Source organism: Grampus griseus (assembly GCF_964374135.1).
Source record: "Grampus griseus genome assembly, chromosome: 10".
Taxonomy (NCBI): Eukaryota; Metazoa; Chordata; class Mammalia; order Artiodactyla; family Delphinidae; genus Grampus; species Grampus griseus.
In genome coordinates, this window is record NC_139004.1 from 81,737,102 (window position 1) to 81,761,513 (window position 24,412).

At 38.6% G+C, this 24,412-nt stretch overlaps 1 protein-coding gene across 2 annotated transcripts in view; it reads right to left on the reverse strand.

The window, feature by feature from the left end:
- SUCLG2 (succinate-CoA ligase GDP-forming subunit beta) overlaps positions 1-24,412 on the reverse strand; it is a 262,725-nt gene that overhangs the window by 128,983 nt on the left and 109,330 nt on the right. The window contains exons 3-6 of one of the 2 annotated variants that reach the window (XM_082663226.1): positions 7,383-7,482; positions 6,364-6,454; positions 2,264-2,416; positions 610-699 (exon numbers count right to left, since the gene is read on the reverse strand). In XM_082663226.1, coding sequence (XP_082519352.1) covers positions 610-699; positions 2,264-2,416; positions 6,364-6,454; positions 7,383-7,482 — 434 coding nt within the window. The remainder of the gene's footprint in view (positions 1-609; positions 700-2,263; positions 2,417-6,363; positions 6,455-7,382; positions 7,483-24,412) is intronic. The other variant, XM_082663227.1, reaches the window with a different exon arrangement.

Consider the following 24,412-nt stretch of genomic DNA (forward strand, 5'->3'; position numbering starts at 1 on the left):
CAAATGCCCATTAGCTATGAAAGAATAGCAATTAGTTAAGTAATGTATATTATCAATAACAATAATAACTGACCTTTCTGGAGTATTGAATATGCACTTTCACACATCAGGTTACTCAATCCTCATGATAACCTTCTCAGTTAGGATTTCACCACCCCATTTTACAGATGATGAAAGAGACGTTCAGATGGTCTGAATCACACATGTACTGGGTAGCAGTATAGGATTCAAACTCAGGACTGCCTGACTCTACAGCCTGTGCTTCTAACCACTATATTGCCTCTTATAATTCATGCGCTGGAGCTGCAATGCTACCAAAAAGACAAAGAGAGCAACATAAATAACAAAGTGCATGTGTCTGCAGGCGACACACTCTCACACACATACATACTGATATATCAATACATATATATATAGAAACACACATGTCATAAACATCCTCTTTGGAACACCAGGTAAATATTTTTTCATTATAAACAACTAGAGGAAAAAAAAGAAAACAATAAATTACCCTATTTCCTGATAATCACAAACATTAGAGGCAATTAGCAAGTTCCCAAACATTTTCTGAAACACGTCAGACACACCGGCCTCCAATTGCTCAGGTACCTGGTTTTTCAAAGGCCCAAAGAAGCCTAGATTTTCGGCCATCCGCTGAGCTTGGCTGTCCTTTATCCCTTCAATAATGTCAATTTGCTCCTAATAAAAATGAATCAAATGAGCAAAATTCAGACAGTCAAATGAAAAGATTTACAACCTCAAAAGAAAATACTTAGTATTTATTTGCAAATGAGTAATTAAAGTGTGGCACCTTTCCAGAGATCTCTGAGCTGGGCCACCACAGCTGCCTATAGGGTATATTTTAATTAGCAGACCATCTATAACACAGCCTTTCAAAAAACTATATAATTCTTCAGGGTGGCATGCTGACAAGACAATCGGAGGCCAGTTTTCACTTTTAATTACTATGCAGATGGCAGTGACGAATACTTAGGCAGTTAATTTTTATGACATTTTTTGGAAGGCTTCCAAAGTAAGTTTTTCCTGCCTAACACTGCTGTTAAGTTTAGAGCTTGTCTTATACAGGTTAAATATTACCTTATGATTTAAACACTCTATTGATGATGATAATTATTAATAATACCCTAGCTCTACAAAGGGTCATTCCCTCCAAGATACTGAGTGCTGTTCATACATATTATTTCATGTATTCTCTTAACAAACGGAATGGTTTGTTTTAAATCATGTTAATTTCAAAAATAGGTAGGTATTATCGGAAAGCCACCATGTAAAGTCTCAATTTAACTTCTAAAGTAGTTAACTTAAATATGTAACATTGGTGAAAATATTTTAAAACCAATCTCCAAAGTATTACTACCTTATATAAATGAAGAGTTTCAAGAAATAAAATCCTTGTTTTTTGGAGGGAAAAAAATCACTTTCTAAAAGGAATAATGAATGTTTCTGCTAAAAAATTTTTTTGTGCTTTCTTTTTGACACTAAGAACTCACAATTAAAAGCTGAGATTATAGTTCTAAAGACCTTAGGTTTTTCTTCTTATAGTTGAGGTAGGTTGATAAGCACTTTATATACATCACCTCATTTAATCCTCACAATTCTTATGGGGTGGGAATTAACCCCCATTTTCATTTTACTCATTCAAAAAATGAGGCTTAGAGACACTGAGAAATGCACTGGCTAGTTAGGATTTGACTTCAGGTCTCTTTGGCTAGACTCATCCTAATATCAAAAACAAAACAAAACAAAACAAAAACCCACACACAAGATTTAATGAATTGAAACAAACTGATAGAATCTGGCCTTTAGAAGGATTCATTACCAGTACTGAAAGACATCAAGGCAGTCTCTAGTTCACATCTGATTTCCTAGGAGAGAATTTCTGGGTCATCTATACTGTTAAATGGGGTAGAGTTAACCAAGAGGAAATGGAAATATCACAGCCATCTTCATTTCCATTGGTTAATTCTTGGGGCAAGTTGGATGGAAAGAAATGAGGGGGGAAAGAAAAGGCAACAAGGAGAAAAAACAAAGGGAGGGGAAAAAAGCAAAGAAAAAGACCTTGAAAAGCATATACTTTGTATCTACCCAACCTTCAACTGGACACCCAGTAAGAAAAAGGACTCAATATCTTCACGCCTTAAATCCCAGGAACAGTCTTCCTGGCTCAGACTCCACACTAAATCTTTAACAGGTTGTATAGCAACAATCAATGAACAGAGCATAGTCAGGAATCTAAACATACCTTAAAAATAAGTTCTGGATTCGAAGCTGCCACCTCTTCAATGTCAACGCCCCCCTGAGGGCTGCCCACCAGCACAGGGCCATTGCAGGACCGGTCCATCAGAATGGCCAAGTAGGTTTCCCTAGAAATGTCCAAGGCTTCAGCAACCATCACCTACCACATTAGTGGGAAAGTCAAATTAAGTCAGCATCGAGCTGATTTCCACTTGGAAATCTATACAAACTTGCTACACAAATCAAACAGCTTCATTTTCAGGGTCTTTAAACCCAGTGAGATTTGAGAGTGCTGCTCTCATGGCATACAGTGCCCATTTTCACCTCCTTAATTGATCCTGATAACTTGTTCAAGTGACAGGTATTTGGTTTGCCTCAAGGAACCTTCCCACTTTAATCTTCTTTTTCTTCTTCCTTCGGAAACCCTGACACTTAAGAAAAACTCCAGGGAAGCAGCTGTTATTTTAATTTGAGACATTAACAGTACATATATATTACTACACTGATTTTTCTCAGATTGCACTGGTAGAAAACCAAGTTTGGTTGCCAAAGAAGGATTCTTTTTATGGTATGTCTGATGCTTCCTATGTTTGAATACTTCTGTCTCTTGGATCACTGTATTTTTATTTCAATTTATACTTTCTTTTAAATTACAAACATAATATTTGCTTGTTTGAAAATAATGCAAACGATACTAAAAGTATACAGAGGAGACAGTGAAAGCAGCTCCCTGCTGCACATACACACCCCTTGGGCCCCAGTAGTCAGAGTGATCACGAGTCCATATGGAACCTTTGTGATAATCAGAAAAAGTCATCCCTTCCTCTATGAGGATGTGGTCATATTCCAGGACCATGAATGGGCAGGAGGCAAATCAGATGGAAGGATTTCTTTCTACACACATGTGCCAGACAGGTGTCCTTTTGCTCTGCACGACCTCAACAGAGGCACGAAGCAACCCTGCCAGGAAAAACCACTACTAACTTTTACCTCTTCCCTATGCGTCTGCAAGCATTAGTCATGGAATCTCCTGCACACAGATACATATTATACATGCTTGAATGCCTTTCTTTCTTCCTTTTTGTTCTTAATCTTAATACTACAACTTGGATTGTACAAGGTCTTCTCTCTTCATTGTGACTACACAGTACTTATATGTCAATATTTATTTGACCATGTCCCTGATGACAATTTATGTGGACTCATGTTTCTAAAATGCTGCCTCAGTGATTATTTCTGTACGTATAGCTCTGCTCCATTGTTGTAGTATCCCTGTGGTCAAGGTATATAAAGGTAAAATGGCTAAGTTTTATATTGTTCATATTTAAAATTTTGATAAGTACTATTAAATTTCCTTGGAGACAGAGGCTGTACCAACACTCCCAACAAAAATAGTAACAGATGTCTTGGATGCTTTTTAAAAGAAAATAAGAATATCCATGAAAAATCAGTACTAGAAGTGAAAATAATAAAATCACATACATTGCTTTTCCTAAAAGTTCAGTAATACGTTTCACAAAAAATGTTACTGATTAAGTAACATTAGATTTTAGCTACCCAGAAGCCACAAAAGCATTAATTTTTCAGTCACATGAAATGTGGTAAGTATATGATGACCTAGAAAGCTATAACGTAATGAATACAGAACTCCTTCTTTTCACACCTTTATGGAATTTATGACTGGTCAAAAATAAAGTACCTTATAAGGGGTTTCATAGTGATTTTTCTATCATAAATGGTAGCTCATGAGTTTGTAAGAAATATTTCTTGGCACACGGTGTTAGGATTTTCATAGAACCATTCTGATTTCAAGTCACTTTCTAATACAGAGCTAGTCTAGCGAGCCAGATTTAATAACTTTCAGTAGTTATTCTGACAAGCAATACAACGTTATAACGTTTTAGGATAAGTGTCATTCAAGAGTCCTATTCTTAATCTTCTAAAGTGTTGACAGATATGCTCTACATTCCATCAAATTTCTATTTGCAAAGACCAGCTGCTGCCTCAAACAGCTCCTGCTTGGTAGAAACAACCCATCACTCTTCAAAAAAACATTCTCAGGAAAATGACGATTGTCAATAGATAATTCAAGAAATTTTTATATACAGACCAGTTTTTTGACGTTAAGATGCCCTTCCTATGAGCCAGGATATTAAAATACTTTAGGGATTGTTACAGAGAGAATCTAAATGGACTCCATCAACACTCATGCCATGAGAAGTTCAGTTAGATACATTTCAATAATCTTCATCTGTGACTGACACAAACAATATCATCAACACAGCCTTTTCTTGGAGTCTTCCGGTATGGAAAACTTTTTAACATACTTTACCCTATTTGACCAATGAACCTGTTTTTCATTTTTTTGTTGTTTGTTCATTTTGTTTTGTTTTTTATATATCATGCTACTCAAATTGTAGTCTGTGGATGAGAGCCAGTGTACAAACTATGTGTAACAGGACAGCGATGAGATAGGATTAACAGTGTACTCAGTTTTTGAACTTAATCTCTTTGAGAAACAGTAAACAGTACAGGTACTGACTCATGGAGTACATGATGAGTAGCACTGTCTCACCTCCCCTATTCCTATCCCAAGGAACACACCACAAACACAGACTTAGGAAAAAAACCCAATGTGAATCGATGTATGTAATGTGCTTAAATAGCTTCTTGAACAAACTTAGAAATCTAAAGTTCCTATAATCTGGGAACTTCTGATTGATGTCAAAGATTCCATAAATTAAAAATGCATGTTCCTTAAAGTTGTATATAATAATACTGTTACAAAATGTGGTACTGCACATTTTACAGAGAAAAAGAACAGAAACAAAGCATGGCAATTAAGGGGTGAGAATAGAGGGAAATTTTACTTTTCTAATTTTTATATTTCTGTATTATTGGAATTTTTTACATATGTTAATCACTTTTGCAATCAGGAAAAGAAACACTTACAAATAAATCACTCTGGTAGCTTCCTGGCAATGACTCAATTCACAAGAAGGCACTTATCTCTAGTATTTCATGAACCGACCTACAAAACTAATTTTATGCATATCTATATAACGTGAATCTTCTTTTGTGTATTTTTATATGCTTTTTAAAGGTATCACAAACTCTAATCTAAAACCCCATGTGTCCATATAAAGTAACAAATTCCTACAAACAAAACTACTAATCATATCCTCTGGGGACAAATTTTGAAGATGTTACACAGGTAAAGGCTCATAACCAGTTTAAAAAGGAAAAAAAAAGTACCACGCTGGGCTGAACAAAAATAAATTCGAAAAACCAATTTAAGATGTAAACAGTTCTTGCATCTACCTGTGAGGCAGTGGGAAAGGGAAATAACCAGAACCAGTCTTGTTTGTGGGCTTCCTCGACATTTAGAAAGGCTCTGTCTTCTTAGAGGGAAGGAGCTAATGACCGTCCAGTATCTCCATCTCCCTCCAGCTCAGTGTCCTTTTCCGGACCAAGACAGACGCTCTCACAGTTAAGTTAGGCTCTGGCCTCAGCTCTGCCACTCACAATTTCATGGCTGAGGCAGGCCACTTTGCTCTCGGCTTTATTTTCTCTGTGTGTGTATGTATACACATACGTGCCCTATACACACTTGGGTGTCCCAAGAGACCTCACTAATACAACATACTCCCAGTGAGAACAGTGGGTCAAAATGGTAACAATCTTAAAGTAAGTTATAGGGGCACATAGAAAAACAACTGTAACGGGTACAGTAATTCTGATATACTGAGGATGAGGGTGGGGCTGCGAGGGAGCAGAGAATGTCACTGAGTCTAGGAGCTGTTATGCCAAGGTCTTTTGGCTTTAAATAGAATCGTGCCTGTGTTCTGAAAGAAAAAGGTATTATTTCAATCACTACCCATTTTTACTAAATGCTGATGACAATAAACACTATTACTACTTTAGAATCCTTTTTATTTCTCCCTGAAGTTACATCACACGCAGAATTAACTACGTGAGGTTTAAAAAATAAAATGGCACGTTGCCAAAGTGCATTGCTTCATTTGATACTGTCAAAATTGAAGTATGATTTTCTTTTCTTTTTTTTTTAACACATACACAGAAAATGACCAAAAGCATTCACATTACCTTGTTAACTTTCACACCTTCTTTTGGAGTTTGTTTTGTTGCTAGATTATACCCAATCATCTGTTTAGCCAGCTGTCCCACAACTTTAGGACTAAGAGAGAGGAGAAAAAAAAGAGAGAGAAGAAAGAAAAGAAAGTCAAGGTCTCTGTTGAAAATCATTTTAAAGCAGAGTCTGTATTATATCCCCAAGTCCACCCTGCCCAGGGCCCACCTCCACCTTCACAGAATCCATGGTGCTTTCTGCTCATACACTAGGTGCCTAGCACTGTACCAGAGGCTCACTGAGTACAAAATATACATGAATGAATGAATGAATGAAACAATAGGAGGGAAGCGGGGGAGGGGAAGGGAGGGGAGGGAAGGGAAACAAAAAGAAGCTTGCTTACATTTGCTATCCTCTCCCCCCAAATAAGTTACAGTCATAGTAGAGACACAATGCTGAAATGCATAGCAGACTAAGATAAGAGCTGAATAACAAATACTGGATAGTGGGCAATCTGGGAAGTAAGACCAAAGATGGGGATAAAGGGAAGGGGAAGGATCAAAGTAACCATGAAAGCTATGTGACAGGAGAGGAGAGGAAAGTGTTCAGTGTGTGGAGACATAGGATATAAAGCTGATCAGACAGGTTCAGGTAAAGGAAGAATTGACTATCAGACAGGAGGGACCAGTGATGCCATTGGTAATGGGAAGCCACCGCAGGTTCTTGAGTAGGAGAGTGGCATTACAGAAGCAGCATTTAATTTGTAAGTGGTACCATATCAAACATGATGAACCACTGATTGTCTAGAACAGGAGTGTCAAGTTTTCACCAATTAGTGAACAAAAATCCTTTTGTGGGAGGAGAAGGGAAGCTAAGGCACTGCCAGAGCCCTCGACCTGTAATTTACTTCCTTTATGTGCCACCTCCTGCTCCTAGTCCCACCCCAGCCCTCTTTCTCGCTGCTCCTTTCAGTCATGAGCAGGATCTTCCATAACTGCTTGCCCCAAAGACAAGGAATTAAAACCTCCTGGCTTACTCTTTTGTTAAATGAACGCCTCCTTTCAAACCGCTACTGAAGACACCTTTTCCTCTTCCTCCAGCTAAGATCTGGGCTTTTAAAACAATTTCTTTTGCATCTGCAAAAAAAATCCAGAGTTAGTAGTTGATTTACAATTCTTTTTTTTTAAGCAACAAGTGAAGTGGTAATGACATAACTTCCAAAAGTGACTGGTAAAAGCTCTCTCAAACCGACTTTGAAAATGAAGGCAATAAAGAACTTCAAAAAACATCAATGTGCCTAAATACAAAGGCTGTTTATTGAGGACACTCAAATATTTCCTGCGAGTTTAATCTAATACTCAACCATCCCAAGGGAGAGCAAGGCATGTGTTCCCTGGCTCTTCTGAGTGTCAGAAGATGCTAAATAAATCCAGGCTGGAAGTATTAATTTTACTGTGTAAACACACTTCCATGTGGCAGAGACACCAATCTGCCAATCAGAGGAGTTAACTACCTGTCAGCCATCTGAGATGTCAAAGGGAAGGCTGGTTTATGTGGGGGAAAGGTTTATTAAAGACAAGATGCAAAGGGAGTACTGAAGAACTGTATTCTTGGAAATCAACGGTTTTCTGAGCAGTTGTTCTATGTATCAGTGGGGCTGGGCAAGGGAGGAGGAAATGGATTAAAACTAAAAGTAAGCAGTATCTTTTCAATGTTGGCAGAGTAACAGAACATCCCAGAGGAAAGTGTTTGTGGAATCTTTGTTTCTCAAAACACTCAAGGAAAGAGTGAGCTGTTTGCTCTTGACCTTTGAGACCAAAGTCATAAACTCAAATATCTTTACAGGACTGGTGGGAAAGCTGGATGTGTGAAGCAGCCCAGTGATAGAGAAGGCGCCCTCAGCCAACAGGAATGCTCCCCTACCCAACCAACAAAAAGAAAAAAAAAGTCAGCCCCCAAATCAAATGCATTTAATAAATCAAAGAGTACACATCTTCAGGCCACAGCTTGGCATTCTCTGTTTGTGATCAAGTTTTGTTTGAAATTAGAGAATTAAGTCAGACAATCTCCGATACGGCTCTAACGGTTTTCTGGTTCAGCACACTAGGTTTAGAATCACAGACCCACGTTTTAATGAAGCCTTCATCCCTTGCCCAGCTGTGTGATACTGGGCAAGTTACTTAATGTCTCTAAGACTCAGTTTACTCAATTATGAAACAATGTTGAGGGTTATTTTAAGAATTAAATTAGAAAATATATGCAAATATCCCCAAATCCTAAAAACTCACTAATGAAAGAGTATTGCCACGATCAGTTAGTACATTTATTACCTTTGTATATTGTGAGGAACCAAAAGGTTGAGATGGTAAAAACTGTCGGAATCTGCAACCACTCATGTAAGGTCCATAATTGTTGGTTATTTCAACTATTACGACCATCACTGTTGTTACTCGTAGGCAAGTAGGCAACGGTTCAAAGAAAAGGAGCCACAGGTTTTATCATGAAGGCAATGGGGCGCTACGGAAGGATGTGACACTATGAAGGCACTGGGTGAGACAGTCACTCTAGCTGATATAATCAGATTATTAAGGCTCATTGTCTTATTGGTTGGTCTTCCCTTCTATATTTGTACACACTCAGAAAATCAGGGTTTACCTTCTCTCAGAAGTATACATAGTTCCTTCTTTGCTGCCCTCTATAACCTCTGACAATAGTTTCTGCCCAGGGTATGAACCATAACAACATCAAACGGTGTCTTAAAATAAACTAGTTCCCATGAAACTGAGTAGAAGACAAGCTATGGTGACCGCTCATTATCAGAAACTCACCAGGAATGGGACCAAATAAAATGAATTTATTGCATATTTAGGCTATTGCATGTAGGAGTAGTATTGAGATCAAGAACTTTGAAGAAAAACAGACTTAGTTAAAATCTCCAACTCTGCCTATCCCTTTATTTACAGAGAAGAGGAGAATGAGATTCAGAAAGGTAAAAGTAACACGTCCATCTATAAAATAGTCAAAACAAAAATAATCTATAGTGTTAGAATGAAGTGAAGAATAAATGAAAATAGTAGGTAAAGTACTCATCTCAAAGTCTGGTGCATTAAAAAAAGAGTCAAAATATGATGGCCATCATCATTATAATTATTTTCAGCAATTAAGCAAAAAAGCAGAATACAGAAAGACATTTCCAATTTCTCTTTTTAAGACCTCAAGTAGAAAAACACTTTTTGCTGTCTACTTAAGTTTTTAACTGTGATCTCTTCAAATTCTTTAAAAAGGATAACTAGCATTCCATTGCCATTATCATTTTTCATATCCTCCTCATCCAGAAAAAGAGATGCTTTCCTCTCCAAGCTTTCCAACAGCAAAACCTGAAAGCCATACAGACTACCTAAATGGGCAATGTTAACTGGTGTTACACAGGTGTGATTAGATAAGCTTTAGGCACTAACCATCAAGACACAGAAACAGTTGTAGGCTCAATGAAGTGTTGTCAGTTATTCACATTACCACCGATCATGTATTAAAGGATTCCAACTTGGTCTACAGTTGGTAGACCAAGCAACTACGTTGGAGACAGTGAAGCCACACACTGGGGCAAATAGAAAAAGGGAAAGAAAAAGATTATATCAAATCTAGGTACATCTTCTGCAGCTTACACCCCAGGCCAAAAATAAGTTCACTACAATCATCTCTTCTGCTTAGATCTCAAATACTAAATCAGTACAGCAGGTCAGTAGCCCAAAGTAAAATAAGTTTGTCTCATCTTGAGGGAAACTCACATAAAGTAATTTAACTCATGTGGCTATTTACTCAAAGTGTTAAAAATTAAGTGGCCAAATCCTTCTGAACAGTAACTAGTTTTTTCATTCAGTATTTACCAAGTGGATTCACACTTAATGTCACTGTTTCCATTTTATTTAAAGATCTGATTTCTCCAAAAACTTGTACAAATTTCTGTTTGTTTTTTTAATGTTACCTCTCTGTTCCCAAACAGAACTACAAAAGAATATCCATACAGGAAATTCCATATTTGCATGAATACACAGATGAATTAACTGTATTTTAGGATATAAAGCTAAAAAGAGACAGTGGGGGAGGACTCTCCTCCAAGAGATTTTGTACAGAAATGGATTGCATTTATACATTGATAACCATATTACTGGTATAACCCAGGTCTGTATAACGCCAAATTCCCTGCTCTTAACTGATACTTTTACATGCAGTAGCCTAAATATGCAATACATTCATTTTATTCTCTTCCTTTACTGGTGAGTTTCTGATAATAAGCAGTGCTCATGGCTAGAGTTCTATTGGGTTTGATGCAAACCAGTTTACTATAATTCATATATATTTTAGGAGAAAAAAGCACTATAGAGACATATTCGATAAACTTAATAGATACGTAAGACTTTCAAATACCATTATCACTTAAGAGAACAAACTTTATAGCCATTAAGAAAGCCTAAAAAAACCCCTCTGAGCCATGGTCTTATTTCACTCTATTAGCATTAAAATAATGCTTTCTCGGGCTTCCCTGGTGGCGCAGTGGTTGAGAGTCCGCCTGCCGATGCAGGGGACACGGGTTCGTGCCCCGGTCCGGGAAGATCCCACATGCCGCGGAGCGGCTGGGCCCGTGAGCCATGGCCGCTGAGCCTGCGCGTCCGGAGCCTGTGCTCCGCAACGGGAGAGGCCACAACAGTGAGAGGCCCGCGTACCGCAAAAAAAAAAAAAAAAAAAAAAAAAAAGAATATCAATAACAGTAAGTTATTTTCAACTATCCTTTTTAAATAGTTTGGTGATCAAACAAACATTTGTATTACTGAACTGGTTTTTATTCAGTATTGCGCTCTTTCAAAGTGTAATACTTTCTAAACACAAAATGTATTACTCTATATACCGGTACTGTAGCAAGGTGACTACTACCATGATCATCTATTTTGATTCAATAACACTGTAGTTTGGGGCGGGGGGTGGGGGGAACTACGATTTCTATGATTCACTGACAAGCAAAATTGGAATATTCAGTTTTAAGCACAACGGCACTGTGTAATTTCTAACATAGTGATCACCTTTCATGAGGTTTGATAGAATCCTTAATAGAGAAAGTTAAAATGTATTTCAGATTTACCTATTACTGTACGGCAAGGAGAAAGCGGAGGGGGAGGCAAGAGAAGAGTTGAAAGATACTACGAAAAGATGAATCTTAATAAAGAACATACAATTTATAGGGCGATAATAGAGACCCAAGTGGCAATTTCCCAAAGGAAATGAGCTAACATCCCTGTTTTCATTATGACCTCAGAACCCAAACTTAAAAGTGGAGAATTACCTATCTTAATCATTACTGTAATATCTCCTATAGACTGACCCCTATTTCCTCAAATTGTGAGTAGGTTGCTCGCTGGGAAATAAGACTGTTTCTGAGAATGAAACAAGTATTTCAACTTTCAACAAGTCTGACATGGGCTCACAAACACTGCAATAGAGAATTTCAAACATGAGACCTTAGAATAAGCCATTTCACCACTGGTCACATCCCTAGACTAAAACAGAATTGGAGATACTTGGCTCTCCATCAGACTGCTACCCATCAAAGACTTAAATTAAACATACCTGGAACAGTGATTTACAAATATAAGTAAAAGATGGAAATAAAACGATCTCTAGGACAGGGGTTTTGTAATACAAATAGGAAGTTATCCAGGGAGACATTATTTCACATTAAAAAATTCTTTACTGATAAGGCTTTTATGTAAGTTTTAAATCTTAATTTCTTAATATGGTAAGCCAATTAATCCCACATTATTTAAAATAATTCCTTCATTTGGATACTGTCGGGGCATGATAATGCCCATTTGAACAGTTTATTAATTATAATGAAGATAATAATATTATCTTAACACAAAACACAATTTTATTTTCGAGGGAATCATTTTGAGCTCTTATAAAAACCCCTAAATTAAAGTTTGATAAATCATTCTTTTTCAAATTGCCATACTCTTAAAAATATTGTATATTTAATCCTACATTATAGACCTTATTAAAATCTATAATGATAAATTAGCCTACTCTTCTGATTTTGTCACTGGTGTTATTAATTGCTTTCATAACCTTTAATACACACTTTGTTGGTGATAAAAATTTTAAAGCTAGATAAAAATTACCTCCAGAAAGGCTCAATTTAGTTGTAATAGCTTACTCTTTCTGTAGTTTAATACTTATAAACCAATCTTACATTTTGCCTATTAGATTAAAAGATATATTTCCATAACAAAGGTTAAGGATAGAACCTCCTGACACTGATGCCAAAAATAATGTGATCATATTCAAACAACTGTAGCTAATCCAAAAATGTCTAATGGGCTTCCCTGGTGGTGCAGTGGTTAAGAATCCGCCTGCCAATGCAGGGGACACAGGTTCGACCCCCGGTCCGGGAAGATCCCACATGCTGCGGAGCAACTAAGCCTGTGCGCCACAACTACTGAGCCTGCACTCTAAAGCCCATGAGCCACAACTCCTAAAACCCCAACACCTAGAGCCCATGCTCTGCAACAAGAGAAGCCATCGCCATGAGAAGCCCACGCACCGCAACAAAGAGTAGCCCCCGCTCAGCGCAACTAGAGAAAGCCCACACACAGCAACGAAGACCCATCGCAGCCAAAAATAAATAAATTCATTTATTTTAAAAAATGTCTAATACTATAAGACTGTAACCACAGGACATTAAACAAATCTTCTGCAAATGAAGCCACTTGATAAAAAGAATTTTTCAGAACAAGTTTCTTCAAAAGAAGAAATTTCCAGAAATCTCTACTGTTTTATGTATAGTAGGGATTAATGATATACATTACTAATAATAACATCTGTAACATTTGTAACTTCAACATATCCTGGAAACAGTCACAGATGATGAAAAGCATTTATGAACATCAATAGCATTTCTACAGTATTTTGTGGTACGCTTGAAGGAAAAGAATGATAAAGGAAAACTAGCTATTAAAAATTCATTTTTTCCCCTGATTTTTAAGGCAAAGATGTGTTCAGTCAGGGCTCAATGAGGGAAGCAGAACCACTGTGAGTTATGGATAAGGGATTTATTACAGGAATTAAAGCTGAATTTGTAGGAGATGCTGAGAAAGGAAAGGTGTGAAAGTAGAGGCTGGAGGATCAGGAGTCACCAAGCAGCCAATGAGAGGAGTCACCAACTAGCATATGCAGGATCTGTGAAGAAGGGTATGGGACTTGTTGCCACGCATCTCATGATGGCTTTGTGTCCATGTTGATCAGCAAGGTCAGCAGTTGGGAAAACAGCTAGACATGGAGTACAAAGGAACAAAGACAAGTTGGACCCTCTTGCCAGCATGTCTACATCTACCCATCACTGCATCACAAAGTAATGGCTGCATTTCAAGTTCTGTGCAAATTCCAAATCTGGGCAACTCTAACCTGATATATACAAGGAAGGGGATTCTTAGAAACAGAGTTCCACCTTAACCAAGCTGACACAGTATAAATTACCACAGATGATAATAAAGGAATCAGAAGGCAAAGCCCATAACTGTTGCAGGTTCAGAATTAATATTTTTTTACATTTTTCTGAGCGGCTTGAGAACCTATCCTGGGCCAGGGTATATGAGGGATATACTCTGTCTGTCTTCAGTAGCAGACAATTGGAAGCTACATGATCATACAGAAATATAAGGGGATCTCTTGTTGATGTGAACCAGTGATGAACAAGAGGGGAGAAAAAGGTGACAATGCCCAGAACTGATATGGGAAGATAAACTCACAACAGTTTTATTTTCAGAGACAACTGGAAAGACTGTGAAATTTAAAATGCATGCAACATATATATGGCTGGGCTGCACTCATATTTAAAGATGTTTCTTTCACTTTCACAGCAATATTACTAGTATTCTGAGATCTTTCACCTTCATGTTTAGAAATCTTGTCTATTCCCTATTTTCTCTTACTTAAGTCAATTCCTCTATCTGGCCCTCCACTTGCTGAGAGATGCTCTCATATGCTACTGTCTGGAATCAGCCCCACTGCCTGTTTGCTGTCCTCATTCTGCCACCCTGGTCTACTGGCCACACCACCACCAGCTTCCTCTAGTCAAGAAAGATCCTCCAGCTTCTCACAAGTGGGTCCTTTCTGGGGACCTTCTCAAGCAGAGTGGCTGAGCCCCTAGTGAGGCAGCTTTTTCCTTTTCAGCATAGTCTCTATCCCAGAGGACACAGTCTCCAGGAGAGACTTGGGATCAATGAAACCTGACGCTTTTGTGCCCTCAGAGCTATAGCGCCTGCTGCCCAGCCTTCCCCTTTCCTCACTCACAGAGATTTAGCAGGAACCCCTCAACTTTCTAACCAGCTCCACTCTTTAGAGATTCTTTCTCCTAACAGGCCCTGATTTCCCAATTGCAGAGTGCATCCAAAATCCTTCTCAGCCTCCTGAGTCCAATGCAAATCAAGGAATAGTACTGGGCATCTGTTCCATGCTCCTGAAAAATTCATGACAGTTAAGAAACCTGGAATGTTCTAAGACAATTAGGAGGTCCATCTGTCCAATGCACACAAAACACCCTTTGGTAGAGTAATCCCACTTCTGTGAAAATCAGCTACAGAAACAAGGATTTTCACTGCAATGTTATTATAAGAGGGAAACACTGAAAACAGCCAAAATGTCCATCAGCATTTGGACATTCGGGTTTGGAAAAACAAATTTTACATATCCACACGATGAAATGATACGATACTATATATCTATCAACCATGATTAAGTATATCTTTATGTATAAACATGGGGAAATGTCCATAGACACTATACGCTTTAAACTGAGTTAATGATTAATATTTAAAAAGTCACATTTGTAAATATAGTCATATATTTAGATTATAGTCATTATAGTCATAATGAAATCTAGATGGACAATAACCACATTATTAACTGAGGTTATCTTAAGGAGGTAAGGAGGGGTATTATGGGTAGAACATTACCTTTTTTCAGTACTGCTTCAAATTTTTTGCAATTATCATGTGCTGTCATAAAAAAATAAAAATGTGAGATAAATATAGGCAGTTATTTATAGTGGTTTGTCTTGAATATTTAAATGTTCCTTTCTGTATCAGTCTTTATAGTTTTAATCTGTGGGGTCAGGGATGCCTACACCTGAGGAGGCCTCCAGAAGGCATCTTTAAGAAATATGGCTCATCGTCTTACAAATGACTTCCTAAAGTGTCATGCAAGAAAACTGACAGCAGCAGAAAAACTTTTTTCCCTTTTAAAATATCTCTTGAGCACCTGCAGGAATTCAAAGATTTAAAAAAGTCATAGTCACTGCCCTTCAGAAACTTAAAATCTACTGAAGGAAAGAGATACAAACAAAGAATTACTGAAAAACATGAATGCTTTCACAAGTGGCAAGAACAAAGTATCGTGAGAAGGGGAAATGGTGTCAAGTTAAGCAGGGCAGGAGAAAGAATAGAAGAGCCGGGAAGACAAGAAGAGCTGTGAGTTTTCTAGGTAGATAAAGCTGGGGAGTGAAGATACCAAGGGGTAAACAGCTAAGAAAGGCTACTTTGCTTTTCTATTTATACTTGTGTGGCTGTCTTAGTTACCTATTTAAATTAGAAACCACTATAGCATCACTTCAAATAAACCAGTAAAGCATGCCAAGGACTCAGCACTCAAATTTGTTATTTCAGATCTTCAGAAAACCTCTACTTCAATAAAAGTTTATTTATCTATACTCAGGAACAGCATATAAATGAAAAAACACATTTATGGTCTCTGTTAAATTTAGTTATTTTGCCCTAAGTGCTTTTAAGATCTCCAATAATTTTATCACGGTGGTCTTTAAAAAGCCCCCAATCAGGTACACTCTCACACAGGGCTGTGAAAGCTCCCAAGGGGTCAGTGAGATTCAAACTAAGCAGTTGTTTAATAATAGCAAGAGTTACGTATATGTCCACCCCCTCCTAACCTGCAAATAAACACATATTCCAGACTTAAAATGTTCAACCATTCTAAATGCCAGAAATATAGAACCCCAAACACTGGCTTGGTGATGTTGCTATAAAAAGGAAACCAGGAGGTTCTCATTTTCCATTTTAAAGCGCTACAGTGGTGGATGACACTCTGGAGTTAAGTAGAAGCCAGGAATGACCCACCCCAAGGGAGATGAAGGATCTCAGAACCACTTTCCCATGATATACACACCTACTGTGGTCCAGCATAAACTGTTATGTAGCCTTCAAATTGCACTGAGTTTTAAATGGCAGTGTCTTGCTCTTTTATTGCCTGTCCTGATCCATTCATTGTGCCTGAAATCTAAGTCTATTGCTTGAATGTTAAACACAGGGAGGACTTTAGATTGCATCCTAGAGGATGAAATCATGCAATTTCGGTGAACTAGGAAGAGTTTATATTTGGCTGACTTTCGAGGGTTGCAAAGGCCTGAGAAATAGTTACTTTTTCCTTTTCCTGCTATACCAGCTTTCGTTGGTTTTCATCCTTCCTTTCTTCCCCTCTGCTTCCTTCTCACCCTTCCTACCCTTCCTTCCTCCTTTTCTCTTACCCTTCCTTGTATTGTTTCCAAATTATTTAAGTGCAAGTTCTATTATATCTAAGATAACTAACTTCAGTTTCAACAGTTCAGTTTCAACAGCCTGAAAGATCAGCACTAACTTCAAATTTCACCTCCCATCACACCCTCCTCAAAACCACTCCCAAATAAGGACTAATACACTTAAATCCCTCAGAATTGGAGCACTCATCATCAACCTGATCTATACCTGACTTCAGAAGCCACAAAGCCTGGACCTACTTTCTTGGACTGTCTTCAGAACAACCTTTCTGATTATCTTTGAAGCATTCAAACTAGGATGGTCTCTTTCTGGGACTTCCTGCATCTTTTTTTTTTTTTTTTAATGCCTGGTTTGAGCAAGAATTCATACTGGAATGAGCCAGCCCAAGTGTTATAAATAAGAAATTAAAGAATTAACAAGCTGATGTGCACCCTCTAGGATGCACATCATGGGGAAAAATTAATAAAAATTTTTTGAGTTGAGTTTGGAATTGTTACACTCGAAAACACAGTAAAATACTCAAGAGCTGGCATCCACACCTGGGAAAAGTAAATGAAAATTCTGGCAGGTTTTAAGTAGCTAGTACTAGTGTGGCAGAGAAATAAAATCCTGTTTCATGCTTGACCAAGCAAGCAGTCCTATATAAGGATACCCTCTGAAATCCCAATCACTAGGAGACACTTACTCTCAAGATTCACATTTCATTATGGCAGCTGGAAAGCCACCAGATAAGCCTATTCTTCCTACCCACTGACCGACCTCTCCTTTAAAAATGTGGCCAACATCTGTTCTGTATCCCACACTCTCCCTCACTATCACAGTTTTTTTACTCTGTTTTTCACCTTAGTTCCCAGGAATATGATATCAGACATCTGGAAGTAAATAGCACATCCACAGAACTACCTAAAATATTCCCTTCATCTCCCACTGCTAGTGACCTTAAATCCAGCTGCAGCTTTTTTCAGGTCCCTGACCCTTTCTCTTTACCTCCCATCAAGAGTTTGGAACAGGCTGTCATAATGCATAAACATGATTCCACTATGGGGAAGGAAGGAGATCTTGCTACCCTAGATGAATTTCCCAGGACACTTGTCCATAAAGCTATGGACAAGTGTCCATAGCTATTTTGTCCATAACCTCAAAATAGGATGGCTTAGCCGTATACAAAGGGAGCGATTTTTATGATGAATTAAATCAACATTGACTCGGGAATGCTACAAAGTCTCACAAACCAGATGCCACCTCTCCTCTGAAGGGCCTTCTAGTTCAAAGGAGATGCCACATCGAAGAGGGGCCACAGAGCTGGGGAGGGCCCTGTCACACTGGATGAAGCCACACTCAGTTTAGCCAATCATGCCCCTCACACCTTCTCTAGTGTTTGTTGCTACTGAAAGGCACACACAGCATGATGCAGAATGAGATGGCCTCATTCCCCTGGAAATGACCAAGCAGGAGTGCCAGGTACATAGTGGGCCCTCAGCATATGGTCATTCATTTATAATCATCACTTCTTTTGCACTGTGAAATCATAATCACAGTATTTATTAGGTGTTTACTGTGGAATAAGATTTGTGCTAAGTGTATTCATTACCCACATTTAACAAATAACTCCACTGAGGTTGAGTTATCCGGAGTAACACAGCTAGCAAGAAGTAGAGTCAGAATGTTTCAGCAAGAAAAGTAATTCTAGAGACTGTGCTTTAACCCTTTCACATAAGAGCCTCATTATTGGTTTTTCTTCCCCCAACATTTTGTTATTAAAATTTCCAATCACATAAAAAAAAAGTTGAATGACAAGTAAAGATCTACACATTCACCACTCGGATTCTATAACTGCTAACATTTAACTACATTTGCTTTATCCCAAATCTCTCCATCCATCACAGCCCATCTTATTTTTTCATGCATTTCAAAGTAAGTTACAGACATCAGTGCAGTTACCCTTAGACTCTTCAGGACTCATAACAGTAACTAAAGTTGATACCTGTTTACAGTTCCTTTTTGGCGAGAGATACAATTTACATACAGTGAAATGCCCAAATCTGAAATGTACCATTCAGTAGGTTTTGACAAATGCATATACCTGTATGACTCAAATCCCAACCAAGAAATACATTGTTGTTTGTGACAGCATATTACTAGAGTGTCCTTAGGACAAAATATCTAAATAGAACAGCACTGACAATGAGGATATTAAATCTCTTACTGAATTTTCACTGAAACTAAACATAACAAAATATTAAATTCTTACACCTCAGCACAAAGATCAATCCCTGGCCTATAGACAGGCCACCAACAGATATGTGACTATTCAAGGCAGTGTAAAAAGCAATCAGTTCTCCCCCGCCCACCCCACGACCTCCAAATCAGAATCCTGCTCGAAACATTCCTAGTCAGAGTCAGTGACATGCAAAGTACTGATTTAAAAAGGGATTTTTTTGTTTGTTTGTTTACCACGAGCATATATAACTTTTTGAAAACAACTAATTATTTTAAAACATGAACTTTTCCAGCCCTGATACTTTGAAAGCTCAGGGAAACTATCAATAATAGCTGCACCAAAGGTGTTTCCTTGCACCATGTCTGTCCTGGTATTTTGGTGTGGCTATTCCATTTTGAAAAGGGAAGTGAATTCTCCTGGGGATTCTTGCAACCTCCAGAAAAGCCAGGATGATGCTTCCAGCCTTAATCTGATGCTTAAGTGATAGAGTGATGAACATGACGATCTTTAACCCAAAGCTTTTCTAGGCTGTCAATGTCCCTGTCACTGCCTGAAATTAACATATTGGGATTGGAGACTTTCCATAAGCCTCCAGGGTTTTTGAAAGAAAACCACTAGAAAGTATTTAGAAGACAAAAGCCAAGACATATGTGCGCTATAACCTACATTACTCTTTTGCAGACTTTAGAAAATACAGATACAAATGTTTTAAAAAAAAAGTCTGCAATGATAGAAAGTCTACATCAACAGTTATCTAGAGGGGGTGAAGTTTCCAATGATTTTTACTTCCTTCTTTAAAGCTTTGATATTACCTGCACTTTTTACAAGTGCTTTATAAATGCTTATGCCATTTATAATCAGAGAAAAACTATTTTCAGATTTAAATAAAATATATGTTTATGTGACCTAGTAAGAACAATAACAATATTATTGCTAAGTGGGGGGGAGGGGGGAAAAGTCTTCCGTAATCGAAAATATGTGTCATTAAATATATGTACATGTATGCATACAGGCATATATAATATGTATACTGAGCATTAATCTGGAATAAAATATACCAAAGTATTAACTGATTATTTGGAGCGGGGGAGGAGATTACTGGTAATTTTTTCTTCTTTTTGACAGCAAATATGCTACAAAGAACATGTATTATTTCTGTGAATTTTTAAAGCAAGTTTATCACACATTAGATTACAGTGGTGCCTGAGATGTGCACAGAACGCTGCCATTCAGCTTCACTGGGCTCTACCACCCCTTCCTCACTTCATGGGCGGTATGACTCAGAATGGAGGACAGAGGCAAAACACGGCCACTTCTCAAATCAGCAACTAATCTTGCAGTTCAAAGCCAGCTATGGTGTTCCCTGGGCCTAGGGACTCACACACCTGTGCTTTCCAGAATTGGTTGCATCTGATCCATGCAAGAAACATGAAGATTCGTCCCTATGAGATTCAGGACAAGTCACTGGGGCTCAAGTCACCAGTTTCCTTAAGGGGACATAAAGGGGTCAAGTGCCCTCTTGAGGTGCCCTTCAGCCCTTCAGATGTATGCGTGGAATTATTAAAGCATCTCCTTTCTATGTACATAAACCTACCATCCCCCTTAAGTCCCTCCCAAAGAAGGAAACATATTGGAGATGATCAGAGTATACTGGTAAGTTAATGAGCCACTGGTAGACAGCCTTGGATCACAACTCAGGTTTTTCCCCTCACTAGCCAGTTGAGTGACCTTGGCCAAAGAATAACAGAACCTCTATTTTCTCATCTATGAAATGAAGCTGATAAAAGTAGCGCTTACCTTTGAGAACTGCTATGACTATTAAATGCTACGGGTTGGCGGGGCGGGGGGGAGGCAGGGAGTATGTAAGGTATGTAAAGTTACTTAACACAATACCTGGCTTACATCCTCACTTATATTTATGTCTTAAGTTTCAAGTAGATGATGATGATAAGGATGAATATGCTGTCCATTCGGCAAAAATGTTTCATAGTAAGTAATAAATGCAGTTTTACTGACTTTTGTAAGTGTTTAGATACCGATGTCTTACTATTTTTCCAATCATTCAGAAATGATCAATAAAATGTGCTCATGGTTGATGAGAACATACTAGTTCAAATCAAGTTTTGTTTTTTTTTTGCGGTATGTGGGCCTCTCACTGCTGTGGCCTCTCCCGTTGCGGAGCACAGGCTCCGGACGCGCAGGCTCAGCGGTCATGGCTCACGGACCTAGTCGCTCCGCGGCACGTGGGATCTTCCTGGACCGGGGCACGAATCCGTGTCCCCTGCATCGGCAGGCAGACTCTCAACCACTGCGCCACCAGGGAAGCCCTCAAATCAAGTTTTAAATGGTCAGATACCTTCAAGAGAAACCCAAATCTATAGACATTTAGCATTGTCCTCCTGCTACCTCCCAGATGGACTATTGCTTTTGTAAGTAAACTGAGTATCTCTGGATCCCAGATAGGATTCCCCTGCCACAAATGCACACCATGTTTTTATTTACGTTTGGATAGCAGTTTGTTTAGTTCCAAGGTCTGCATGTTTCCTTACTTTTTGCTCATCTCCCTTTCGATACCCTTGACTGTTGCCTGGAACGAGTGGCCCTGGTCCATCCGCCACGTTTCCTGGCAGAGAACTCATTGCTTGACTCCATCTGGAGTTGCTCAACTTCAGGCCTCATTAGCAGGCTGAGGCTTGTACCAACACAGCACATCCCTCCCCCAGCACTGATGCTGGGTCTGTTCCAGCCCTGTGGCAGCCTGCAGGGGAAGGAAAATGAGCTGGGAGGCAAGCTAGACACAGAAATTGGCTGGCATTTTGTACGTCAGCGTTAGGACACATGGCTCTCTGTCCTTTAGTGTCATTGCTGCCATTGCTATTACTGTTACTATGGTGGTTGAGGCTGTTGTCATGTCTTGAAGACATCAGATTTTCAGGACTGTCTACCAAGAACTCGTCAAAGGACTTTATACACCTCATCTCTTTTAATCCTCACATCAGCCCTCTGCATAAGATACTATTCCTAGATATCAGAACACTGAAACTCAGAGAATTGAAGTCCCTTGTCCAAGATCACACACAAGTTGTAAATTCCAGAGCACAGGCTCAGGCCAGAGCTGAAGATCCACCAGCACCATCTGAGCATGACCTCCTACTACCCTCACCAATTCATGTTTGCGGGAGTGAATGAGGTTGGGAGCGGGTAAGGTGACAGTGGTCAGAGAGAAAGCAAGCCACCCACTTCCAAATTTGACCAGAATTCTTGACCATGGGTTCTGGGATCTGTCAACTAAAATGAAGAAAAACTGATGACCCAATAATAGCAAGAACACGAAAGACCTCCCATCTTGAGTCAAACGAAAGGCTATGCCCATAAGGTAGCTCACATGGATTAACAGCTTCACAGACAAACCTTTTAACTGTGTATACAACCAAATGTTTTTGTGATGTATTGTACCTGATCGTCTTGTAATGAAACAAAGCCTACTCTATCAGTGTACTGCCTCAGTACTTTTTTTATTATTATGCATGGTTTTTCTTTTTTAAAGACAGCAGTCCAGGTTGATGGGGTGCAGATGTCAGAGAGGAATTCTCTAAAGGCAAAGGCAACACTGGCCCTTCCTTCTCTGAGGCACTTGTTACCACAGACAGGGATGTCCACGACACAGGAATGCCAGAGTGTGGGCCTGAGTCCACTCTCTAGCATAAGGGTTCCTGGATTCAAACTCTGCTTCAACTCTTTTACTTAGCTGTATAAAATCTTAAAAGTCACTTAACCTCTCTAAACTTCAGTTTTTTCCTCTGTAAAATGGAGAGGATAATAGTAAAGCTCTCATGGGTTACTGGGTAAATTCAAGTATGCAATCCATGTGAGTACTTTGAACAATGCCTGGCAACACAGCAGGTGTTTTCTTTTAAAGAATGTGAACTACTATAGGTTTTATGACTTACATCCTCTGATTTCGCCTCATACATTCCTTAAATAAATCCATTAGCTTTCACATCTTCCTCTAACAAATGTCATTACTGTTTGAGCCTCTGCTAGGTGACAAGCAATATAATGGGTGCTTTGCGCATCTATTATCTTTAATCCTTCCAATAATTCCATAATTTAGAAATTATTGTCCCCAGTCTACAGTAGAAAACACTGAATGGAGTTCAAAAGTTTTTGAGTGACTTGTTAAGGGATATGACCTCCAGCCCATGCTTTTTCTATTATAGTTTCCATTCCAACCAAGAGGGGGATGTGAATGTTATCTGGCTGCCCAGGGCAGCAGCTCATCTACTGAGAGCTGACAGTTCCCCAATCTCACCATGGCCTAGGGGGTATCGCCAGAAATCAGCTTTGGCAACCCACCTGGCATCCAGGCCCTGCCAAGACTAAAGCTGTCCACCACAGATCTTCTGTTAAGGCCACTGCAGCAGGGGAACACTCCCCCGCCCCCTCACCGTGTCACTGTGTTTGGGAAACCTAGGGTAGCTTTGCTGCAAAGAAGAGCCCACTTGCGATTTTAAATGAAATATTTGCTTTACTTAAGTGACAGATTTTTAAAAACCCATTTTTTTTATAAGCCTTTGAGTTCAACTTGCAATTCTTATCATTCTACTAAGTTTGAAATTTTGACATTCACTTTCAAGGTGGCTTTTGATTAAGGTTCAAACAACTCAAGTAGGACACACTAAACTCCCCCTCAGCAATCAGTATCATTTACACATTTAATTATTCTTAAACATTTTAAAGTGAAATTATAAATTGAATGTATCCATTTTCTTTTCTTAAGCACTTCAACTGTTTGACCCAACGAGCAAAACTTTCTCAAGTACTAAATTGCACCAGTAATTCCCTAACAAATTAAGAGATTCAGTGAATTTTAAAACCATTGCAATACTATTTATAATCTTTGTCAAAAGCCTTACCTTTCAACATAAAAATTACGAGAGCAATATCATTTAATGTCTACTCTGTTACTGTAATATGTCAAATTCTCTTAAACATTACAAACACATCAACTAAAACAATATATACAGATAATTAATAATTGATTAGGATTACTCATATGGGTTTTAGAAATTTCATCATCTGTTTGCTAAGCTATCTACCTACCTCGGTTAAATGTAACATAACAACTAAGGAAACGCTTTTCAAACCTTGTGTCACAGATGACATCACAACTCCAAGGAACTGAGGTCACGCTCTCATCCAGGGTGGGAGTGATTTTTCATGTACTCCTGATGGACAGGATGGAACTGT